The 22438-nt window shown below is 36.5% G+C and overlaps 1 protein-coding gene across 1 annotated transcript in view; it reads right to left on the bottom strand.

Annotated features, from left to right (window-relative positions):
* Positions 1-899: 899 nt before the first annotated feature.
* Positions 900-22438, bottom strand: part of LOC307154466 (uncharacterized protein) — a 138212-nt gene continuing 116673 nt past the window's right edge. The window contains exons 11-17 of the mRNA XM_079864438.1: positions 13542-13633; positions 13337-13437; positions 10951-11483; positions 5365-5445; positions 5167-5286; positions 4534-4647; positions 900-2290 (exon numbers count right to left, since the gene is read on the bottom strand). Coding sequence (XP_079720564.1) covers positions 1271-2290; positions 4534-4647; positions 5167-5286; positions 5365-5445; positions 10951-11483; positions 13337-13437; positions 13542-13633 — 2061 coding nt within the window. The 3' untranslated portion in view covers positions 900-1270. The remainder of the gene's footprint in view (positions 2291-4533; positions 4648-5166; positions 5287-5364; positions 5446-10950; positions 11484-13336; positions 13438-13541; positions 13634-22438) is intronic.

Below are 22438 nucleotides of genomic sequence, written 5' to 3'. Positions count from 1 at the left end.
TTCTCTAAATACCCGGCTATGTGTAAATGTGGCCTTACTGTGTGCCACTGACCCAATCCTCAATCCTGAGCCCTTCTGGAGCTGTTCTATATGTGCTGTGCCATTAAATTAAAGATAAAATATGATAGAGCAATAGAGTGAAAGTAACAGAATCTCATACAATGCATTTTAGCAGGCTTAATCAAGCATGAAAATAACTAATACTAAGCCAACTAATATGATTTATATTCTTTTGGTTTATCTTCATCTACAAAAATAACAGAAACAATCACACTTATTTGATAAGATGAGTCACTTTGAAAAAGCAAGACATTTTTTTTTTCATATCAGTTTAATGCTTTCCCCAAAATCACAGATATATGAACTCCGACATCTTTTAAAAGGTTAAAAGATTAACAGAAATTAGAAAGATACAATCCAGATTAACTATTCTCTAGAACTGTGTAACACTCAAAATTACTCATAAGAAAAGAAAATCTCTGCTCACATACCAAATAAATCATATAATATGGACTGATTAATCAATCATCAAATCTCTGCACACACATCAAATAAATCATATAATATGGACTGATTAATCAATCATCAAATCTCTGCACACACATCAAATAAATCATATAATATGGACTGATTAATCAATCAATCATCAAATCTCTGCTCACACACCAAATAAATCATATAATATGGACTGATTAATCAATCATCAAACAAACTTGTCATAGCATAGCTCTTAAACATCACCTACAGTTAACCCCTAACTAGTGCCTATATGCAACAACACCACACTGTGTGAAATAACAACAACCAGTAAATATAGCTACTCGGACAATAATATAAATCAGCCATTATGCCTAAATATCTTACTGTATGTGTAAATAAACTAATAAAATATTTTCAGATTTTTCTTTTCATTGCTTTTTTTTTGTCATCAGCATCTGTGTAATAAGCTCTATTCACAAAATAATCTGACATAGACACATGTGCCATGGCTTCAGCAGTTTTCAGTCCATTTGCACCAAATTAATTGCATGATATGCCAAGTAATTAACTATTTATTCACCCTCATGTCATTCCAACCCCGTATAACTTTAGATTTTAACCTGACACACTTTTTTCATCTAAATTAGGAAAAGGGAAACCTCAACAAAAACAACAATGACTTCTAACTGCCACAAAGTAAATAATTGGTTGTGTTGTTAAAATGATAATTATATTAAGTTAATGCTTGAAAATTGACAGCCCTACTTTAAAGATTAATAAGGGTCAGACTTTACTCTGTCACACGTTTCAGAGACTGCGCAGGGATGTTGTTAGTGGAGCCCCACGCTGCAGGATTGGGATACTCCCCCTCCTTCAGTAGGTAATGGGGCTCGTTGTAGTCACGACCCTCACAGAGCTGCCAGACGCCTCTGATCACCTTACAGGAGTGAACCGCATTCATAGAAAACTGGTCCTCTACAGAAGAACAGTCAACCGTGGTCTCATGCATTGAGCCTTGACAATCCTCCTGCTCGTAGACCTGGATCTTAAATGATGTCACACGTTTCAGAGACTGCGCAGGAACCATGTTGGTGGCGTCCCACGCTGCAGGATTGGGATACTCCCCCCGATTCAGTAGGTAATGGGGCTCATTGTAGTCACGACCCTCACAGAGCTGCCAGACGCCTCCAATCACCTTACAGGAGCGAACCGCATTCATAGCAAACTGGTTCTTTACAGAAGAACAGTCAACTGTGGTGTCATGCATTGGGTCTTCAAAATTCTCCTGTTCATAGAGCTGGATATCAAATGATGTCACACGTTTCAGAGACTGAGCAGGGTTTGTGGCATCCCACGCTGCAGGATTGCGATACTCCCCCTCCTTCAGTAGGTAATGAGGCTCATTGTAGTCACGACCCTCACAGAGCTGCCAGACGCCTCCGATCACCTTACAGGAGCGAACCGCATTCATAGCAAACTGGTCCTCTACAGAAGAACAGTCAACCGTGGTGACATGCATTGGGTCTTCAAAATCCTCCTGTTGATAGAGCTGGATCTTAAATAATGTCACACGTTTCAGAGACTGAGCAGGGTTGTTGGCTTTCCACGCTGCAGGATTGGGATACTCGCCCTCCTTCAGTAGGTAATAGGGCTTGTTGTAGTCACGACCCTCATAGAGCTTCCAGATGCCTCTGATCACCCTACAGGAGTGAACCACTTTTATACCGCAGAGGACTAAAGATGGACAGTCCCCTGTGATAAAGTAGTTGTTCCCTTTAAACTCTTCTTTATCGTAGACCTGAATCACACACTTGAAGGAGTGAGAAAAGAGAGAGGTTCAGATAAACTTTTTTTCCTTGTTGAATCAGAGAAGGTTATCAAATCTCTGCACACACACACCCAAAGAAATCATAAAAGTTGTCTAAATAGCTTATTAACAACAAGTGTCACCACTAAAGGATCACCAAGCATCAGTTGTAAAGTGAACCTAATTAATTTAATTAACTGCGTGAAAAATCGACACATTTAAACGTACAGTATGGGATTTTTTCTCCACTAGGGGTCGCTAACCTCTTTACAATAACAAAGGCGTAGTTTGATGACGCAACACATGCTAAGAATTATGGATGTTGTTGTCAACGTCAAGCCGGCTGATCTAATAATGTTTATGACTGAATACATCGATGCTTTTATCATGACTGTGATATGAAGCAGTTCGGGATTGCTAAGAGACTATCAGCTCCAAACGCGACGAGAGCTCCCGCGGATATAAAAGGAATACGGACATTTCATTCTACCGAACTAACGTTACACGCAAGTGCAGAATTACTACTCACAGGTCAGTTTATTAGACAAATTAAACTTGTGAGGTAACGCAGCGCTGTTTCACCTGGTCTAACGTTACACTAGCACACTAAACTGCATTTGAATGTGTTGAAATTATGTGTTAGTCTGTCTGTATGAGACTAGCAGTAAACTAGATCAACATTAGAATAACATACAGATCATATGCTAACATTTTATCATTGTTCAACTTACGTTATATAACATTGATTAGTTTTATGTAAATGTGCTCACCTGTTTAATAAAGTACATGTAGAAGCGGTCGAAGTCTCGGACGTGGAGCTCTCGTTTATTTACTGTCTATGGGAGCTCTAGGCATCTCGAAAACACCGCGCTGATATTGATTCTCGTTTTAGTTCTCCTTTTTTATCCAAAGTCTGCTTGCCATGGTCCGTAATGTTTGAACGAAACAACAACAGCGTGCAGATAGACATTGCGAACTCCACAGTTGTCTGCGTCTGTCGCTTTGGTTAATCAGAGGGCTCTGCTCATAGCTCTGGTTGCTATGGCAGCACGAGCGGAAACCAGAGACAACGCGGATATGACGCCATTGACTGCGACATAACGGAAATAAAGACACGGTCCGTGTCTTCGAATTAAAATATTAATTTCTCTGGATTTAGAAGTTAATTGGAACTGTCGGGATAATGTAAATACACAACTTTAAAAAATATATAACATAGATATAGTGATTTTTTATATTTTTAAAGCAAAAAAAATACATATTGTGCCTTTAACACTATGGCCCTGTTTACACGAGAACACTCGCGGGTGAAAACGTAAAAATATTTTAGCAGATGTGCCTTTCGTTTAGACGGCGACGGCGTTTTTGGGGCTTAAAAACGCAAAAAAGTGAAACCACCCTCCAGAGTGGAAATCTTAAATACGCTCCACCGTCACGTTCCCGTCTAAACGGTAAAAACGCAAAAGTCTGCTAGACAGTGAAGGCACCGATCACCGGTCCATTGCCACCTAGCCGCCTGGAGTGCATACTACATCAAATTTCACACACTTTTGCGTCACCATATGCATGCAGATTTCCCCCCCATAATGCTCGTCTAAACGCAGAATAAAAAAGTGATAACGCAACGCCACTTTTGCGCTTTCTCTTCAGATCGTTTCCGTGTACACATAGCCTAAGAAGAGTAGATCCTACACTGCTTCAGTGTTAGTTTTAAACACATGTGGCTGAGACTCAGGCCTAGTCCACACGGACACGGGTATTTTTATAACCGAAGTTTTTCCTCCTGCGTTTAAAAAAAAATCCCATCCACACACGCTCGGTTTAAAAGAAATCTCCGCCTACATGAAAGCGCAAAAACACGCTATCAAGCGCTGTCAAGAGCATGCCACACCAGCAGGCGGCGATATAACCCTAATCGTAAAGCCACGTTGGCCAATCAGAAGCCTGAATCAGAAGCAAAAACCCTGGATTAACTGTTTACACGACAACACTGCAACCGGCGTTTCTGAAAATCCTCACCCTGGCAGGTTTTTTTTAAAATGTTCGGTTTCAGTGACGTGATACTGCCGTGTCACATAGTTTCCGTGTGGACTAGGCCTCATATATACACGGACTGTTCATTTAACAACGGCGATTTTGTTGTGCAAAAATCTTGACTATTTACATGGTTATTATGCAGAGTTTTTGTGTGACTTGTCTGTGTGTGTAAACTCTGCATGAATGATGAATAAACTATAAACACACACCTCGCGCCACCATTTGAAGCACTCCTTAGCGTCCTTCTCCTCCTCATCAGAGTTCTTTGTGTAGTAAACCCTACCAACACGTTCAGTGAACTTCTCCGGCAGAAGACTGGATACCTGCCGATACAAGAGAAATAATGTGTTTATCAGTAATTAGAGATCTGGGGAACTTGCTGACTTGCTTAGATTGACCAGGTTAGTCTTTTTGTGACTGACTATATGTAAGATTGATATAATGTAAGAATAAAATATGTACATACATAGAATGGTGATAAAATGTAAAAAAGAAAAAAGTTTGATCTTTAAAGTAACAAGTGGTGCTGTTTTATGACCACCTAAATACCACTTAATAATACCACTTTTACCCTATGAAAAAAAAAAGTGACTGTAAATGCAAGATGACAATGAAGTGCTTAAGCAATGGCTTGATTACATAATAAGTAATATTAGCCATTTTAAAACAGTACATTTATAAAAAAAAAATTTGTCATTTCAAACATTTTCTTGCACCCATCTCTCCAGATAAACAGGGTGGGTTGGCAATTAATTTGTAATTCTAACACCTAATCTGGTGATATGTTAATGAAGATTATATGTAATTCTGTAATATTTTGAAATGCCAGTTGGTATGAGTACCTCATATTTCTTAATCGTTATACCATTAGTAGGTTTCTTCTTCTTGTAGAAGTAGACATTGTTGATGGGGTTTTCATCATTGGGGTTTTTATTTTTCTTATTATAATCCAGTTGAATTACCTGTGTGAGAGGAGATTACAGTGTTACAGTCACTAAAAAGTGTTTTTGGAAATTTTGGAAATTCTGAACACAACATACTTCAGTGCGGAAATCCTTCTTATCCAAGAACACAGTCGGGTGACGTTTGTTCCATTCATCCACTGCATCGTTCCAGTTACGCTGGAGAATTGAGCATTAAAGTCAAACAAATGTGAACAAATCAGTATACACTCACCTAAAGGATTATTAGGAACACCTGTTCAATTTCTCATTAATGCAATTATCTAATCAACCAATCACATGGCAGTTGCTTCAATGCATTTAGGGGTGTGGTCCTGGTCAAGACAATCTCCTGAACTCCAAACTGAATGTCAGAATGGGAAAGAAAGGTGATTTAAGCCATTTTGAGCGTGGCATGGTTGTTGGTGCCAGACGGGCCGGTCTGAGTATTTCACAATCTGCTCAATTACTGGGATTTTCACGCACAACTATTTCTAGGGTTTACAAAGAATGGTGTGAAAAGGGAAAAACAACCAGTATGCGGCAGTCCTGTGGGCGAAAATGGTGGTGGTGGTGGTGTAATGGTGTGGGGGATGTTTTCTTGGCACACTTTAGGCCCCTTAGTACACAGTAAAATCCCCAGTGTTAAATCAACACTGCTCAGAGCACATATGGTCCCACTCTACAGAGTGTTAAAATTAACACTGAAACAGTGTTGAAGTTAATGAGATAATTAAGTGATTAATTAAGTGATTGGCCATTAGTGGTGACACCTGATGTTAATAAGCAGAATCAATGACGGAAAGAGAAAAAACAATAACAGAAAAAAGAGAAACACAAGAACTACAACTGACTTTGAGTCATTACACATTGTTGCACTTATTATTACCAGTTTGACTTTATTTCTGTCATACATCGACAAAAGTTCTTGAGATTCAACAGAAGTTTAGACGGTAATATTTTATGGACGTTTTCTTTTCAAGTTACCATTATGGTGGTCAGTTTTTGCTTTAGTTGGGCTCTTGACTCTTTTCATTTTGTTAATATTAGTTTTTCTCTGACTGGTCCATCATTGTGTTTATAAAGCACATTTGTTACTGCCAGAGAAAACATGACCTGCTCACAATATGTTTTGATGATAATGATATTATCATCATGTAGTGTCCTGATTCACTGATGTCATTCAGAGTATACATCTTTGACTATATTATTGATGTCTCATTTTAGTATTGGTGATTGTAGCTCTGAGATTCTACAGTTTGAGATCCAACAGCAATATGAAAAATTTTGAAAATACTTTGAGCAAAGAAGTTATTGTGTTTAAACGCACAGACATCAAGAATCAGCATATGAATCTCAACAATGGTGACGATAAACAAACTAGTGACGAACAGATCAACTCTGAACATCACAAAACAAGCTACTAAAGTCAGAACAAAACAATAGCAAAATAAAAGCCAACAGAAAAAAACAATGAAAATTACAGGACAATTCAGCTGCATAATTTATTCATGCTGCAATGCATGATGTGAGCCATTGATGCGTTCTGATTGGTGGCTCCCATCATGCACTGCAACATTAAGCATTTGTTTGATTGTCACCATTGTTGAGATTCATATGTAGATTCTTGATGTCTGTGTGTGATTTTAAATGATCTTTCAGATCATTAAAATATTGCTGGAAATAACTACTGTAGTGAAAAATTAATAAAACATGTGGATAATCAGTTTATAATGATGGGTGCCATCATTGAAACAGGTCACTAGCAATTTCATCATCGAAACATAACCAGGGCTGCATTTCCAAAAGCATCTTAAGCCTAACTTGATCGCAGACCAACTGCAACAAATGGTCTGTACGATCAAATTAGGCTTGCTATATTTACAGGAAACACAGCCCAAATCATAGTTTCTCTTGTCACAACACATATGCTTTATAAACACAGAGTTGGAGCAACCAGATAAATACTAATGTTAAAAAGGAAAGGGTCAAGAGCCCAACTAAAGCAACCACTGACCACCATAATGGTGACATGAAACGAAACATTCCATAAAACATTACCATCTATACTTCTGTTAAATCTAAATAAGACCGTGTGTAGATGTATGACAGAAATAAAGTCAAACTGGTAAAATAATAAGTGCAATAATGGTTCAAAGTCAGTAGTTCTTGTGTTTCTCTTTTTTCTGTTCTTGTTTCTCTTTCCTTCAGTGAGTCTGCTTGTTATCATCAGGTGTCACCACTAATGGCCAATCATCACTTAATTAATCACTTAATTATCTCATTAACTTCAACACTGCTTCAGTGTTAACTTAATTATCTCATTAACTTCAACACTGTTTCAGTGTTAATTTTAACACTCTGTAGAGTGGGACCATATGTGCTCTGAGCAGTGTTGATTTAACACTGGGGTTTTTACTGTGTAGAGTTCTCAACGGGCCTGAAAATTACAACCCGACCCGACCCGGCCCGTGGCTTTTAAAGCCCGGACCCGATGTAACCCGACACATAAACATGAATTATCTGCCCGAACCCGACCCGCGGCCTGACGCCGCGGCGGTTTTTTTTTTCTCTCGTACACGTATTATGATGACCAGCAGACGGTTATTCAATCAACCTTTAATGTTCACGCCTTTTAACAATACAAACAACTGAAACAATACACTTTAAATTTATAAATAGGCTGTAGTAGCGACGGTGAATTCACCTGCGGCAAGTTTACTTCTCACCAACTCCATCTTCTTCTCCAGGCTAAAGGCGTGCACGCAGCGGCGTCAAGTCTGCCCCCGCCCCTCTCCATGATGCACGTTACACGCAGCAGCCAGACTTTCTTTACGGTGACCAGCAGCGATTAATAATAAATGTTTGTTTTGTTTTTTTACTGAGCGGAAAAGATTAAGCCCGAGGTCCGACCCGACCCGAGTCATTTGATTATATTTTCGACCCGAACCCGGCCCGAACCCGCGGGTCCCGTCGGGTTTGTCGGGCCGACCCGACCCGTTGAGAACTCTACCCCTTAGTGCCAATTGGGCATTGTTTAAATGCCACGGCCTACCTGAGCATTGTTTCTGACCATGTCCATCCCTTTATGACCACCATGTACCCATCCTCTGATGGCTACTTCCAGCAGGATAATGCACCATGTCACAAAGCTCGAATCATTTCAAATTGGTTTCTTGAACATGACAATGAGTTCACTGTACTAAAATGGCCCCCACAGTCACCAGATCTCAACCCAATAGAGCATCTTTGGGATGTGGTGGAACGGGAGCTTCGTGCCCTGGATGTGCATCCCACAAATCTCCATCAATTACAAGATGCTATTCTATCAATATGGGCCAACATTTCTAAAGAATGCTTTCAGCACCTTGTTGAATCAATGCCACGTAGAATTAAGGCAGTTCTGAAGGCGAAAGGGGGTCAAACACAGTATTAGTATGGTGTTCCTAATAATCCTTTAGGTAATAATGGTGTTCCTAATAATCCTTGTATGTGAGAGTGTATATCATTATCTGTGCATGTCCTTCAGCAGACAAAACTTTTTCTTATTGTTTTTTTTTTAACTGCACATTTCCATTGATTGTAAAGGTTATGAAATTATGAAATGGCAGATCAAAAGGTATAGGTATGATTTATTGGTGCATCTACCAGCATACCGGAACAGTATTATTAGCTAATTGGAACAGCATTTTAAGTCAGTTTAATGGAGTGATAATGGAATAAATTGAATTTGCAACTATGAAAATGACAATTTTAAGCCTAAAATTTGGAAGGGAAAGTTCAAATGTATTTCTAAAATAATTGTACTGTATGTTTCACAATAATTCTACACTCAAAAAATGCTATGTTGGCTTTAATTAACTTTATGTCAACAGTTGGCTTTAATTAACTTTTTTATGTCAACAGGTTCCACGTAAATAGGTTACGTTGGATTTATGTAACATTATTTATTTCAATTAACTTAAGTTAATTACATGAGGTTAATCCAATGCTGTTTAGTTGAATAAGGTTAAAGGAATAGTTCACTTTCAAATGAAAATTCTGTCATCATTTACTCACCCTCATGTTGTTTCAAAGCTGTATGAATTTCTTTCTTCTGCTGAACAGAAAGGAAGATATTTAGAAGAATGTCAGTAACCAGACAGTTTCTGGGTCCCATTGACTTCCATAGTATATTTTTTTTCCTACTATGGAAGTCAATTGGACCCAAAAACTGTCTGGTTACTGACATTCTTCTAAATATCTTCCTTTCTGTTCAGCAGAAGAAAGAAATTCATACAGCTTTGAAACAACATGAGGGTGAGTATATGATGACAGAATTTTCATTTGAAAGTGAACTATTCCTTTAACAGTCTTAATTTTGTCCAAAACACCCTAAAACATCCTTTAGGATATTTGTCCATATCCTAAAATGTATATTTTTACATTCAACCAAAACAAATAATCCAGTTCTGGTTAACTTAATTAACTTAATTGTTTTGGACAAAAAATACCACTCCCTGTAAAGGCAATGCAAAAAAAATAATAATAATCTAAACACATTATAAATGTTAGAAATGTATTGCTAAAACATATTACAAAGACTGTGCACTGTGAAGTACTGAATTGTGGAGTTAGACCGTTAAACAGTTTTTCACCGTTGCTGTGTTCCGGATTTTCTGGGCGGGGCTAAAACGGGGGCTCGATGACGCACTGGAGCCCCTGAGCTCCTGGACACGCCCCTACTTGATGTCGCACATGAGCCCCTGATGCTGGCCCCTCCCCTAACAATATAAATAGAGCACATTCACATCAGTTTGCCGCAGCTCAATCGCGAGTTACTGTCAGTACTATTAGTTACTACATCCTACAGTTTGCTAGCTAGCTATGCCTTCGTCACGGAAATGTGTACTACCTGGATGCAATCACATACAAAACAGATCGGTGTCCTTATTTAAATTTCCGAAAAACGATCACATCAAGAAGAGGTGGATTAATTTTGTGAAGAGCCCCCTTGATGGAGAGCTGAGGATCACCGCCAAAACCCGCCTCTGTAGTGATCATTTTACACGGGATAGTTTTATAAACTTTCGTCGGAGACAACTGGGATTCATTCACTGATAATCCGCTGTTACTGGTGAATGGGGCCGAACCGACTATCTCCCGCCTTGGCCTTCATCCTCCCGTCACGCCGACAACTGGTGCCATGATCGGCAGTGTGTGCCCACCAATGAGTGTAAGTTGCCTTGTGTGCTTATGTTATAATTATAGTAGGTAGTCCAGGTTCGAACATGTATGGTTGTGTAAAACCAATTAAGCTGCTATGAGCATCCATTCTGGCTGTAGCGGTAACAGTTGAGTGTGGCGACGGCAGCTTTCCCGCGAGTGGGCGTGGTTTCAGCGCAGCCAGCGGACACGCCCCCAGTGTTTGAGAGCAGAGACTTTTTTTTTTATCATTCAAATTTGGCTGGGTGGCTAATATAACACATTTTTTCTGTGGTGTGACAAACTCAGAACACATACTTAATTTTGACTTTACAGGGACTTTAACCTTATTCAACTAAACAGCATTGGATTAACAAGCGAAATAAATAATGTTACATAAATTCAACGTAATCTAGTTACGTGGAACCTGTTGACATAAAAAAGTTAATTAAAGCTAACATAGCATTTTTTTGAGTGTATGAACACTAGAATTTTACTCACAGTAAAGACGTTATTTTCCCCTTCAGCTTCAGCTTCAGCTTCCCCTTCAGCTTCAGCTTCAGCTTCCCCTTCAGCTTCCCCTTCACCTTCCCCTTCAGCTTCAGCTTCAGCTTCCCCTTCAGCTTCAGCTTCCCCTTCAGCTTCAGCTTCCCCTTCACCTTCCCCTTCAGCTTCAGCTTCAGCTTCCCCTTCAGCTTCAGCTTCCCCTTCAGCTTCCCCTTCAGCTTCAGCTTCCCCTTCAGCTTCAGCTTCCCCTTCAGCTTCCCCTTCAGCTTCAGCTTCCCCTTCAGCTTCCCCTTCAGCTTCAGCTTCCCCTTCAGCTTCCCCTTCAGCTTCAGCTTCAGCTTCCCCTTCAGCTTCCCCTTCACCTTCCCCTTCAGCTTCAGCTTCCCCTTCAGCTTTAGCTTCATCTTCTGTTATTCTGGTCTCTCCCACACACTTTTGCAGGCGTCTCCTCACAACATCCTCAAGCTCTTTTCGGGCACCTTTCAGCTTGTCTTTAGTCGAGTACAAGATCTCCTCAAAGATGTGATCTGATGGAATGAGAACAATTTCGACTGAACGTTGCTCTGCATCTTTAAAATTGAAACCTTTCTGGTCTAATGAAAACATGTTTAAATCATAAGAATAAACCATGTATGCAGTTTGGAATCTCAATGCAGTTTGGATTTAGGGCTTATCATTCTAAAGAGACAGCAACATGTTATTTTCTGGAAAAGGTTAAATATATGACAAATATATATCAAATATGGACAAAGAAGGGATAGTGGGAGCAATTTTTTTTCGATCTTCGCAAAGCATTCCTCAAAATTTATTAGCCTTATTAATTTATAACTTTTATCTCATTCACAAAGTGTAAGAATTGACCAATATGATTCTACCCCCTTACTATTATCAACTGGTGTTCCACAGGGTTCAATTATAGGTCCAATTCTTTTCAGTTTATACATTAACGATTTACCATCTTTGTGTAAGAACTGTGACACTTCTATTTACATTTACATTTACATTTATTCATTTAGCTGACGCTTTTATCCAAAGCGACTTACAATTGCTATACAATGTATATACAATGTATCGCACACCTCTGGAGCAACTAGGGGTTAAGGGGTTAAGTGTCTTGCTCAGGGACACATTGGTGTCTCACAGTGGATTCGAACCCGGGTCTCTCACACCAAAGGCATGTGTCTTATCCACTGCGCCACCACCACCCCGTCTATGTAAGCTATGTAAGTTACTTCTATGTAAGCAGATGACACAGTTGTCATTGATTGTCCATGTCATTGATCTCAATCTGGCTTGAGCAATCCTGTCTGCAATTGAACATATCTAAAACAGTTACCATGTTCTTTTAAAAAAAACAATATAAATATAAAACCCAAAATTTTAATATCTGGAGAAAGATTACAGGTCGTCACAGAATATAAATATTTAGGATTATATATAGACTCAAACCTCAACTTCAAAACTCATATAAAAAAAGTTAGTAATATAGGATTAAGTTCAGTCTAGCAAACTCCAGATTCATTAGAGACTTCCTTTCAACAGAAGCTGCTAAATTATATTTATTTTCCATGATTTTATTCCACATAACATATTGTTTAATAAGCTGGTCTAATACTCACTCTACAACAATAAACCAAGAGAAATATTATACAATCAAGCATTAAAAATACTGGATAAAAAACCCATACCACTACCACCACTGTAGTATTCTGAGGAAATATCAGTTACTTACCTGGCATAATCTCATTAAATTCAAAAACATCTGTTTAATTGATAAAAATCAGACATGGTTTAGCACCTCCTCCACTATGTGACTTTATACATTTTAGATCCAGTGAGGTTAGGGTAACCAGAGGGGCAGTGAGGGAAGACTGCATCATCCCCCGGAGAGAAACAGCTTTTGGTCAGGCTGTCTTCTCCGTAAGAGCAGCTCAGCAATGGAACACAGTGCCGGCAACCATCAGAGAGTCTTTGTCATTCTTTTCATTCAAAAAGAATGCAAAAAAATGGCTTGTAGAGAGCCAAACTTGTGGGCACTAATGCTTTCTGTGTGCATTTAAACATTATATAATTATTTTACATGAATTGTATTTATTAACCATGTGTTGTAGGTAATTTTATCATGTGATTTTATACCTGTGATTATTTTTAAAGGTTGCCTTTTTTACATCTGGCTGGGGGACTACCGATGAAAATTAGCACTTTTGAGCTAACTCTGGTACATTTACATTGTTTTAATGTTGATTAATGTACACTGTCCCCCTTCAAATAAAGAAATGAATGAATGCATGAGTAAGAGTAAGATGCCTTGAACTTAAACTTACAACTTCTATTTTCCCCCCTTTTGATCTTTAGAATCCTACCCGTGTTTTCAACTTACCTGTCAGTTTAATGAACTTTGTCTTTTCATCTTGAGGAAGGGATTCTGAACACTGTGTGATCTCAAGTGTGTCTTTAGCTTCCCAGAAGGCTTTTACGATTCTAATGAACAAATAAATAAAAAAAGAAGTATGAAACAGTACATAACTCAAGCAATAATAAACTATAAAAAGCTAAGATTATAACTGAGTAAAAACAATAATAACTTGTGTTCAATGACATTGACGATCTTGTGCTGGTAGGCCTGGAGATACAGGGTGTATCGGGTGTGAAACATGTCATAAACATTATCTGCCACCTATGAAAGACAAAGAATAGCACAAACAGTCAAATATTAATATTGATATGTACAGGTTTTCAATTCTCATTCAGAAATATTCTCAAATTTGGCTAAAGTGGAAACTTTTAAACTTAACAAAGATAATTCCTTTTGGATTGAGCAGTAATTGATCACTGTCAGACAATGTTTCAGGATACTGCACAGAAAGACTAAAGTCAACGTTCTGCTGTTATATACAGTATGAGACACTCACAGTGTTGTCCAACAGGCAGAAAGTGATCAGCCATCAAATAAGCAGTGGTAAGTGTATCATGTACCTTGTCCCTGAAGCAGATGTGATTTCTCTTGTCCACCACACACACTCGAGCAGATTTCAGCAGACGCTGATGGTCAAAGCTGTTTGGGATGCCGAGGTAATGACAGTCTCTGTAACAATAAGAGAGGATTTAAATGCACACTCTATTGCTGATGGATATGTAGACTTGGAATTAAGCCTTTTCCCTGTTATTATTTGATTCACGGGACTGGACACCAGTTATCTTGCTAAGAAAAATCTTTATTCTTAAATGTCAGGAGAGAAACTTTGAGAAGATGTTGTATTCATGCCAGGTCTATGCGTTTCTCTGTTTCCCCTTCCTCTCACCTCGACATAACTCTATGTTTCTCTGGGGTGGTACAGTAAGATTCAGCTTATACATCACAGAGAGACTTACAACTTCCTTGTAAGGTAGAAAAACATTTTGCTTATGTTTAAAAAGGGAATGTATACCTCATGCTTACACATGGCACAATCCACTATCCCTCTGTGTATGTGCATTAGTGGTACATTTGCATCAGTTGAAACATTCCTTTCCTTGTAAAGAATATCCCAACTGTACAAATTTTAAGTATCATCATCATTGGAACATCTCTGCTCAGTGAACGTTGCATTGCACACATACCTCTAAGCAGAATATACAACTTTCCCAGCTACCCTTCTTGTGTCTAAAATATGATCGTCCATGTAATCTATAGTCTAACTCATGCATTTTAAACTTCATAAGATAATACAGCTGATTATTAATATTAATAAAGGATAATAATAAAAATACTTAATATTAAATAATGCAATTATAATAAAAGATGAAATATTAGTCTTCAGATATCACTGATATCTGACTTTAACCGTACAGGAACAAAATTATATTTTCATTTATTTATGATCAATACATTTGATGGTCATATATTAATGTTATGTTGGGATTTAAAGTGTTTCTGTTGTCTACATTTTTGTGGGTCACCATTGTAATAATAATACATACACATAAAAGCAGTTTATCATTGTCCCAGCACTCTTTTGTATTTTTTTTATATTAGCAATTCACAACTTTGAGCAAAACATCCTTGAGAAATTTAAGGCAATTGTTTTCCTCATGTTTTAAAGTACGTTTCAAGTAAAGTTCAAGTACATTCAACTAATTTTGCAATTACAATGTGAATATATTGTAAATACATTTTCAATATATGAAAATCAGCAATTTGTTATGTATTATTCAATATATTGTAATATATTAACAGTATATTAGGACAATATATTATTCAGTATATTTACACCATATTGATCATAAGTATCTTTTCTTTCCATAAGGGACACTACCTTAAAATGGAATGTCAAATTTTAATTAATATTTTTAAATTAACATATCTTTACATATTTGGTTTCACATACTTCACATACTTTTGGTCTTATTGTTTTTAAAAACATAAATAAAGTGAATCAAACAACATTTGTCAGAATTTCTAGTAGGCTAAATTACATGTTATTTTGTTCAGATTTTTTTTAAATCTTTTGAGTGTAGGTCTATATGAAAATATATGAATTAAAAGTTTAATGTGATATCAATAATGACATTTAACTACCGGTATTTATGCTAATGGATATTTAAGTCCTTCACAACGTGATAATTATGTATAAATAAGCAACATTTAAAAAAATAAAATAAAAATTACCTTGCAAAATAGTCCCATTTGCGCACATCAATTTCGTTCCATTTATTTACCACAATCTCATACAGGAAAGCTTTCTCCTCAGGCCTCCCCATCGCTGTCCACTGGAAGAATACAAATAACTTCAGTACAATATAACTTGTTGGACACTCACTGAAATGGCAGTGTACAGGACTGTTTACCTCTGGAGTTGCAGTATCAACCCCAGTATCAACCCCCTCAATTAACTCTTTAATAAAGGTGAGATCTGTCTCCTCCAGATAACGTCTCAGTCTTTTTTCCTCTACTATGTCCAGAAACAAAGAAACCGACACCACCTCGTGCTATACAAAATATGAAACACACACAAACAGAAATATGTATGAATAGCTACAGAAACAGTACAACTCTATAATTCTTAGAAATAACATCTATATACTCTAATTAGAATAGATTTATCTGTCAGGAAAATTAACTGAAATGAACATCCCAAATAATAATAATAACTATTATTATTATTGCTCCTACTTAGATTTCCAAAATACCTGCAATACTCCGACTCTGCCACAAGGAAAAGTGTTTACGTCTGCTCAGACCCTGACGTGGTGGTAAGCACTTTCCACGTCAAAGACTGTTTTTATACATATGAACTTTGGCATAGATTTTAGTGTACGCACACTCTAAGATTAAATCTCAAAGATCAAAAACGCATGTTTCATAAATGAGGCCCAAGAACTACAACTGACTTCAGCCACGGCCTCAGATTAAATCAACTGAAGATAAAAGAAGGCATGAAAGGGCCATATTTTAACAATCTAAGCGCATGGTCAATACACAAATGTGCAAGTGCACTCAGGTGATATAGTTTGAACCATCATGAAGTAGAATGATTCACTAATCCCATAAATTACCAAAAACATGTATATATATATATAGTTTTTGTTATTAATAGATCATTTTCACCAACAAAAATTTCTTGCCACAGATCAGACACTCTGGGTTGTGATTTATAAATATATTGTGTAGAAATATAATTTAGACACACACAGACATCAAGAATTAGCATATGAATCTCAACATCGGTTACATGCGTCATGCTGCAATGCAGGCTGGGAGCCACCATATTATAAAACTAATGGCCCCCAGCATGCATTGCAGCATGTAGCATGTCACCATTCCACAACAATTTCACAAACAGCATTACCAGCTTCACTTATTACTAACCAGACTGACTTTATTTCTGTCAGACGTCTACAGAAGTTCTTACTGAGAATCAACAGAGGTTTAGATGTTGATGTTTTAAAATCACCATTATGGTGAACAGTGTTTCCTGTAGTTGGCCAATTTGACACTTAACTGTTTATGGTCTGTATAACAGTGTTTATCAAAACACATAATTCGTTGCAAAGAAAGCCAGAAACATAGATGGTCAGGTGATAGGCCTGTAGTTTTCAACATCATAAAGTACAAAAATTCACTAATTTTATTATTGATCAAAAGTTATTTGTTATTAATAAATTATTTTCAAAAACATTAATTTCTTTCTACAGATCAGACATCAAACTGAATTCTTATTTTTTAATTATTGGGAAAGTAATATTAAGACACACACACAGATATCAAGATTCCACAAATGAATCTCAACAATGGTGACATGCTTTATGCCGCAATGCATTCTGGGAGGCACCATAGTATAAAACTCATGGCTCCCAGCATCCATTGCAGCAGGAAGCATGTTATATTCAACCATTGTTGAGATTCATATGCTGATTCTTGATGTCCATATTTTATGATATTTTTATTTTTTTTATAATTTTCAAAAATGTTCCGTAATTTATTTAAAAATTAAAATTCAGAATGTCTGATATGTGGCAAGAAAGGTGAATGTTATTTATTAAAGGGGGGGTGAAACACTCAGTTTCATTTAATCGCATCTTAATCTTGAGTACCTATAGCGTAGTATTGCATCCTTCATATCTCCAAAAAGTCTTTAGTTTTATTATATTTATAAAAGAAAGATAGGCTGTTCCAAGTCTTTCCGGAAAAAAACGAGCGGCTGGAGGCGTGCCGTGTGGGCTGTGCTTACGCGCTGATAGCTAACAACACTTTTGAAGCAGTTTTACTCACTGTTCCAACGCACGACCGTTAACCTTTATCGTTGGGACTGCTCCATCCTTAAGCATTAGAAGATCTGCAAATCCGGCGTCGAACTGGGCCTTGTTTATAAAACAATCATCGTCGAAATGCAGGGAACAAAACAAAGTCCTGTGACTGCAGCGAGCACAGCGCTTTGATGGTTTCGCTCTCTGGCTCTGGTCTACGGGTGCGCGCGCGCCCTTCCGGGAGAAGTGCCCTTAGGACCCGTATAAGGAAATTCCGCCCCATCTGACGTCACACAGGCCCATACTCAAAAAATACTTTCCGAAACTTGTGACAAACCGGAAGGAGTATTTTTGGCACAGAAATACTCCATCAAACGTACAACTTAATTTTTGAAACTTTGTCCATGTTTAGCATGGGAATCCAACTCTTTACCAGTGTAAAAAACTCAGTATGCATGAAATAGCATTTCACCCCCCCCTTTAATAACAAATTAGTTCAGGGATGAGATTAGAGAATTGTTCTACTTTACTATGATGAAAACCTGAACGACTTTGTTTTTGGGTTCTGTTGTAAAACATTATGTGCTTTCGTTAACACTGTTGCAAGGGCCAAAAATGCAGTTAAAATGCCAAGAGTCAAACTGCCTAACTAAAGGAAACACTGCACTTAACGACTTTGTTGTTTGTAGCGACATCATGTGACTGCTTTGGTAAAGTCAGTCTGGTTAGTAATACGTGAAGCTGGTAATGCTGTTTGTGGAGTTGTTTAATCCTCCTCTGCTGAGATCCTCACAGATGTAATGTCTTTTCTTTTCTCTTAAGCTGATTTAATTTAAGGCTGTGTCTGAAGTCAGTTGTAGTTCTTGTGTTTCTCTTTTATTCAGTGATTCTGCTTGTTAACAGCAGGTGTTCATCACTAATGCTCAATCATCACTCAATTAATAACTTAATTATCTCATTAACTTTAACACTGCTTCAGTGTTAATTTAACATTCTGTAGAGTGGGACAATATGAGCTCTGAGCAGTGTTAATTTAACTGGGGATTTTGCTGTGTGAGTTTGGGTCCCTGTGCAACTGATACTCAACTGCCATTGGCTCATCTGCGTTTGAGGGGGTTACCGATAGGTCAATTGTATGTTATGTTATACAAGAGAGTTTTGGTGCTTACCTTCCATGTTTCACCTGACAAAAAAAAAAAAAAAAAAAAAAACAGGGGTTATTATATTATATATTTTGCGTTTTTTTTACTACTAAGAAAGTGAAAACTATTATGTGAATATTAAGATATTAAGGAATCTAACTAAATATTTAGATCTAATTAAATTTAGATCTAAATCTAAATAATAACAAACAAAACAAATAAAACTAAGTAAACAGATTTCTGGAGTAACTTCCAAAAACTGCTTTTTATCTAGTCAGCCTAAAAAGTTTGTTTCAACATTTCTTTCTGTCAAGTCAAACAGAGCTTCTCTTATTTCAGGCCTGATATGATTTTTTTTTAACTGCTTTAAATTATATTTAGTAATTTAGCAAGAAAAATATACAATCTCAAACTATACAGGAAAATGAAATAAACACACACTGAAAAAAGTGAAACATCAGTGCAATTCATTCAAAATATATATTTGCATTGGTCCAATGGAAAATTGTGATTTTCAGTTTATACCTTCTGTTTTCACTTTGCCTCAAAGTAAGTGTTACACCCTCTAAAATGCTACTTTGGATTAACTTAAAAAAATTGATGTAATTTGTTACAGCTAATTTTTTTTAGTTTTTCTCAAATTGTATTTATGATTTAGTTAAAACCATAAATTTTGATTAATGTCAAACCTAAATTTTATTTTTTTTCCAACTCAACGTTTTACCTTAACCCAAAGTACACAGCAAAAACTCCAGTGTTAAATTAACACTCAAGAGTGTTGAAGTTAATGAGATAATTAAGTGATTAATTGAGTGATGATTGAGCATTATTGAAGACACCTGATGATAACAAGCAGAATCACTGAAGGAGAAAATCACAAATTGTAAGTTACCATTATTGTGATGGGTGTTTGCTTTAGTTGGACTCTAGACCATTATTTGTTTACTTTAGATTTTGTTTGGCTGTTGTATCTGAGTTATAACTGACAGATGAACAAAGCAAAAAAGTGATCTGATGGTGTTGGTTATATTATGACAATCATCATTTGAACTTGATCACTGAGCTCATTAAGATCATTATTTCTGACATAGGTTTATGTTATTGATTTCAGCATAACTGTGATTCGACATAAATATCCAGAATTTTAGATAATATACAAAGGATTTTTTAAAGTTGTTTTGAAAAAAAAAAAAAAATCTTTCTTCTAGGCACACACAGATTTCAAGATTCAGTCTATGCATCTCAACAATGGTGAGGAGCAGAATATTCAATTAGGAAAAGTAAATTACATAGACAATTCAGATCATAATTTATTCATACCGCAATGCATGATGGGAGCCATTAATGAGTTGTGATTGGTGGTAACCACTGCAACATGCTTTATTATTGTCACCATTGTTGAGATTCACAGGCTGATTATTGATGTCTGTGTTTTAAAATAAATTAATTCGAAAGTCTTTTGATTAGAACAATGTTTATTAAATATTTTGGATTATATGAAAAATTCTGATAATCATAGGCTGAATAATCACAGCGCTGCTGAAATTAACAAGTTAAACCAAACTATCTCAATAAGTTTCGTTTTTCAGATCACAGCATGATTATGTCAAAACATAACCAACACCATCAGATCACACTTTTCTTTGTTCATTTAACTGTTATAAATCAATAACAGCAGACAAACAAAATCTAAAGTAAACATATAATGGCCAAGAGCCCAACTAAAGCAAACACCCATCACCTTAATGGTAACTTACAATTTGTGATTTTCTCCTTCAGTGATTCTACTTGTTAACATCAGGTGTCTTCAATAATGCTCAATCATCACTAAATTAATCACTTAATTATCTCATTAACTTCAACACTCTTGAGTGTTAATCTAACACTGGAGTTTTTGCTGTGTACTTTGGGTAAAGGTAAAACTTAAAATTTTGGTTTGACATAAATCAAAATTTATGGTTTTAACTAAATCATAAATACAATTTGAGAAAATCTAAAAAAATTAGCTGTAACAAATTAAATCAATTTTTTTAAGTTAATCCAAAGTATCATTTTTTTCAGTGCAGAGTTAAACACTGTGCAATTGTACAGTTCTTTACTGTAATAGACAGTATGTTACTGTAAAAATGCAATTTTACTAATTTCACTTGCACAAACCGACTGCCTTAAATTGACCAACTGTCATTTAAATGTATTAACCAAAATGTATAATGCATTAATAATGTGAGCAAAATATTACTGTGAACTTGTTTCATTTGAGACCACTAAAAAACTTTTGTGAGTAAAGAGATTTCCACTGGACCAGCAACTACACAGTCACCGCCTGTTAAATAAAGCAACATGCAGCAAATCATCAATGTTTGTAGATCTTCTCCTGGACTGAAGCACAGGCTCTACTCTTCTGCAACAGTGTTGCCAGTATAAACCTGTTTTATAACTTACAGTTTATTACTGTAAAATACATTTTGTGGGTGTGTCTTTTTATCTTACACTGTTAACCCTTTCAACCCCACAGGAATATCCACTCTACAAAGAGTAAAAGTAACGTTGAGACAGTGTTGCAGTGAGATAATGAAGGGAATATGTAAGTGATTGTTGAGCATTAGTGATGAACACCTGCTGTTAGAACAGAAAATAGAGAAACACAAGAAATACAACTGACTTCCAGCCATTACACATTATTACACTTATTATTGACCAGTATGACTTTATGTCTGTCATACATCTACAGAAGTTGTTATTAAGATGTTTAATTGAAAATGTTTGGTTTGAAGTTACCATTACAGAGATCAGTGCTTGCTTTAGTTGGGTTCTGGACTCTTTGACTTTTTAACACTAGTTTCTCTCTTGCTGCTTGAACTGTGTATTTGTTAGTCATCCTTTTGCACACACACAATTTGTGAATGATAGTGATTATGTTGATTATGATGACAAAATCATAATATAGCCTGGTCGTTACCTAAATAGTAATGAGTTACAATGATTATTTTTTTAACACATCATGCACAACCAAAGAAACAAAGCTACACTGTATTGTAGAAACACAGAGATATCTAAGTTTTCATTCAGACTTATTCAATTACATTTCGAAATTCCGCATCATACAAGTAATATGAAGAATACTAATTTCAAGAAAATAAAATATTTTGCCATATGCAATTTATATATGTCTACATTATTATTAATACTATTAGATCATATTGATATTCATACTGGCATTAAATGCCAGAGTCAAATGGTTAAATTAATTTATCACAGAGAGAAATTCAACACACATAGTTAGGTTTTTATTTGTGCATGCGACATGAAACTATCAAGGGAATGCATGGTGGCTGCTTATTTAATTTTTTTTACTAAACACCAGATGGCGCTGTTTTCAACACTCTCAACGCTTTGATCTATTCCCTGAAACAATCAAAGGGTTTCATCCCTAATTATGACCAGATCATAGTTTCTCTCACCATAACAAATGTGTTTTACAAACACAAAGTTGGAGCAGCAGGAAAAAATACTAACATTAAAATGTCAAAAGTCAAGAGCCCAACTAAAGCAAACACTGATCTCCATCATGTTGACTTAAAACGAAACAATCCAATAAACATCAACATCTAAAC

This window comes from Squalius cephalus (genome assembly GCF_949319135.1).
Source record: "Squalius cephalus genome assembly, chromosome: 2".
NCBI lineage: Eukaryota > Metazoa > Chordata > Actinopteri > Cypriniformes > Leuciscidae > Squalius > Squalius cephalus.
Note: the sequence above shows the minus strand (reverse complement) of the source record. Positions and strands in the feature narration are given on the sequence as shown.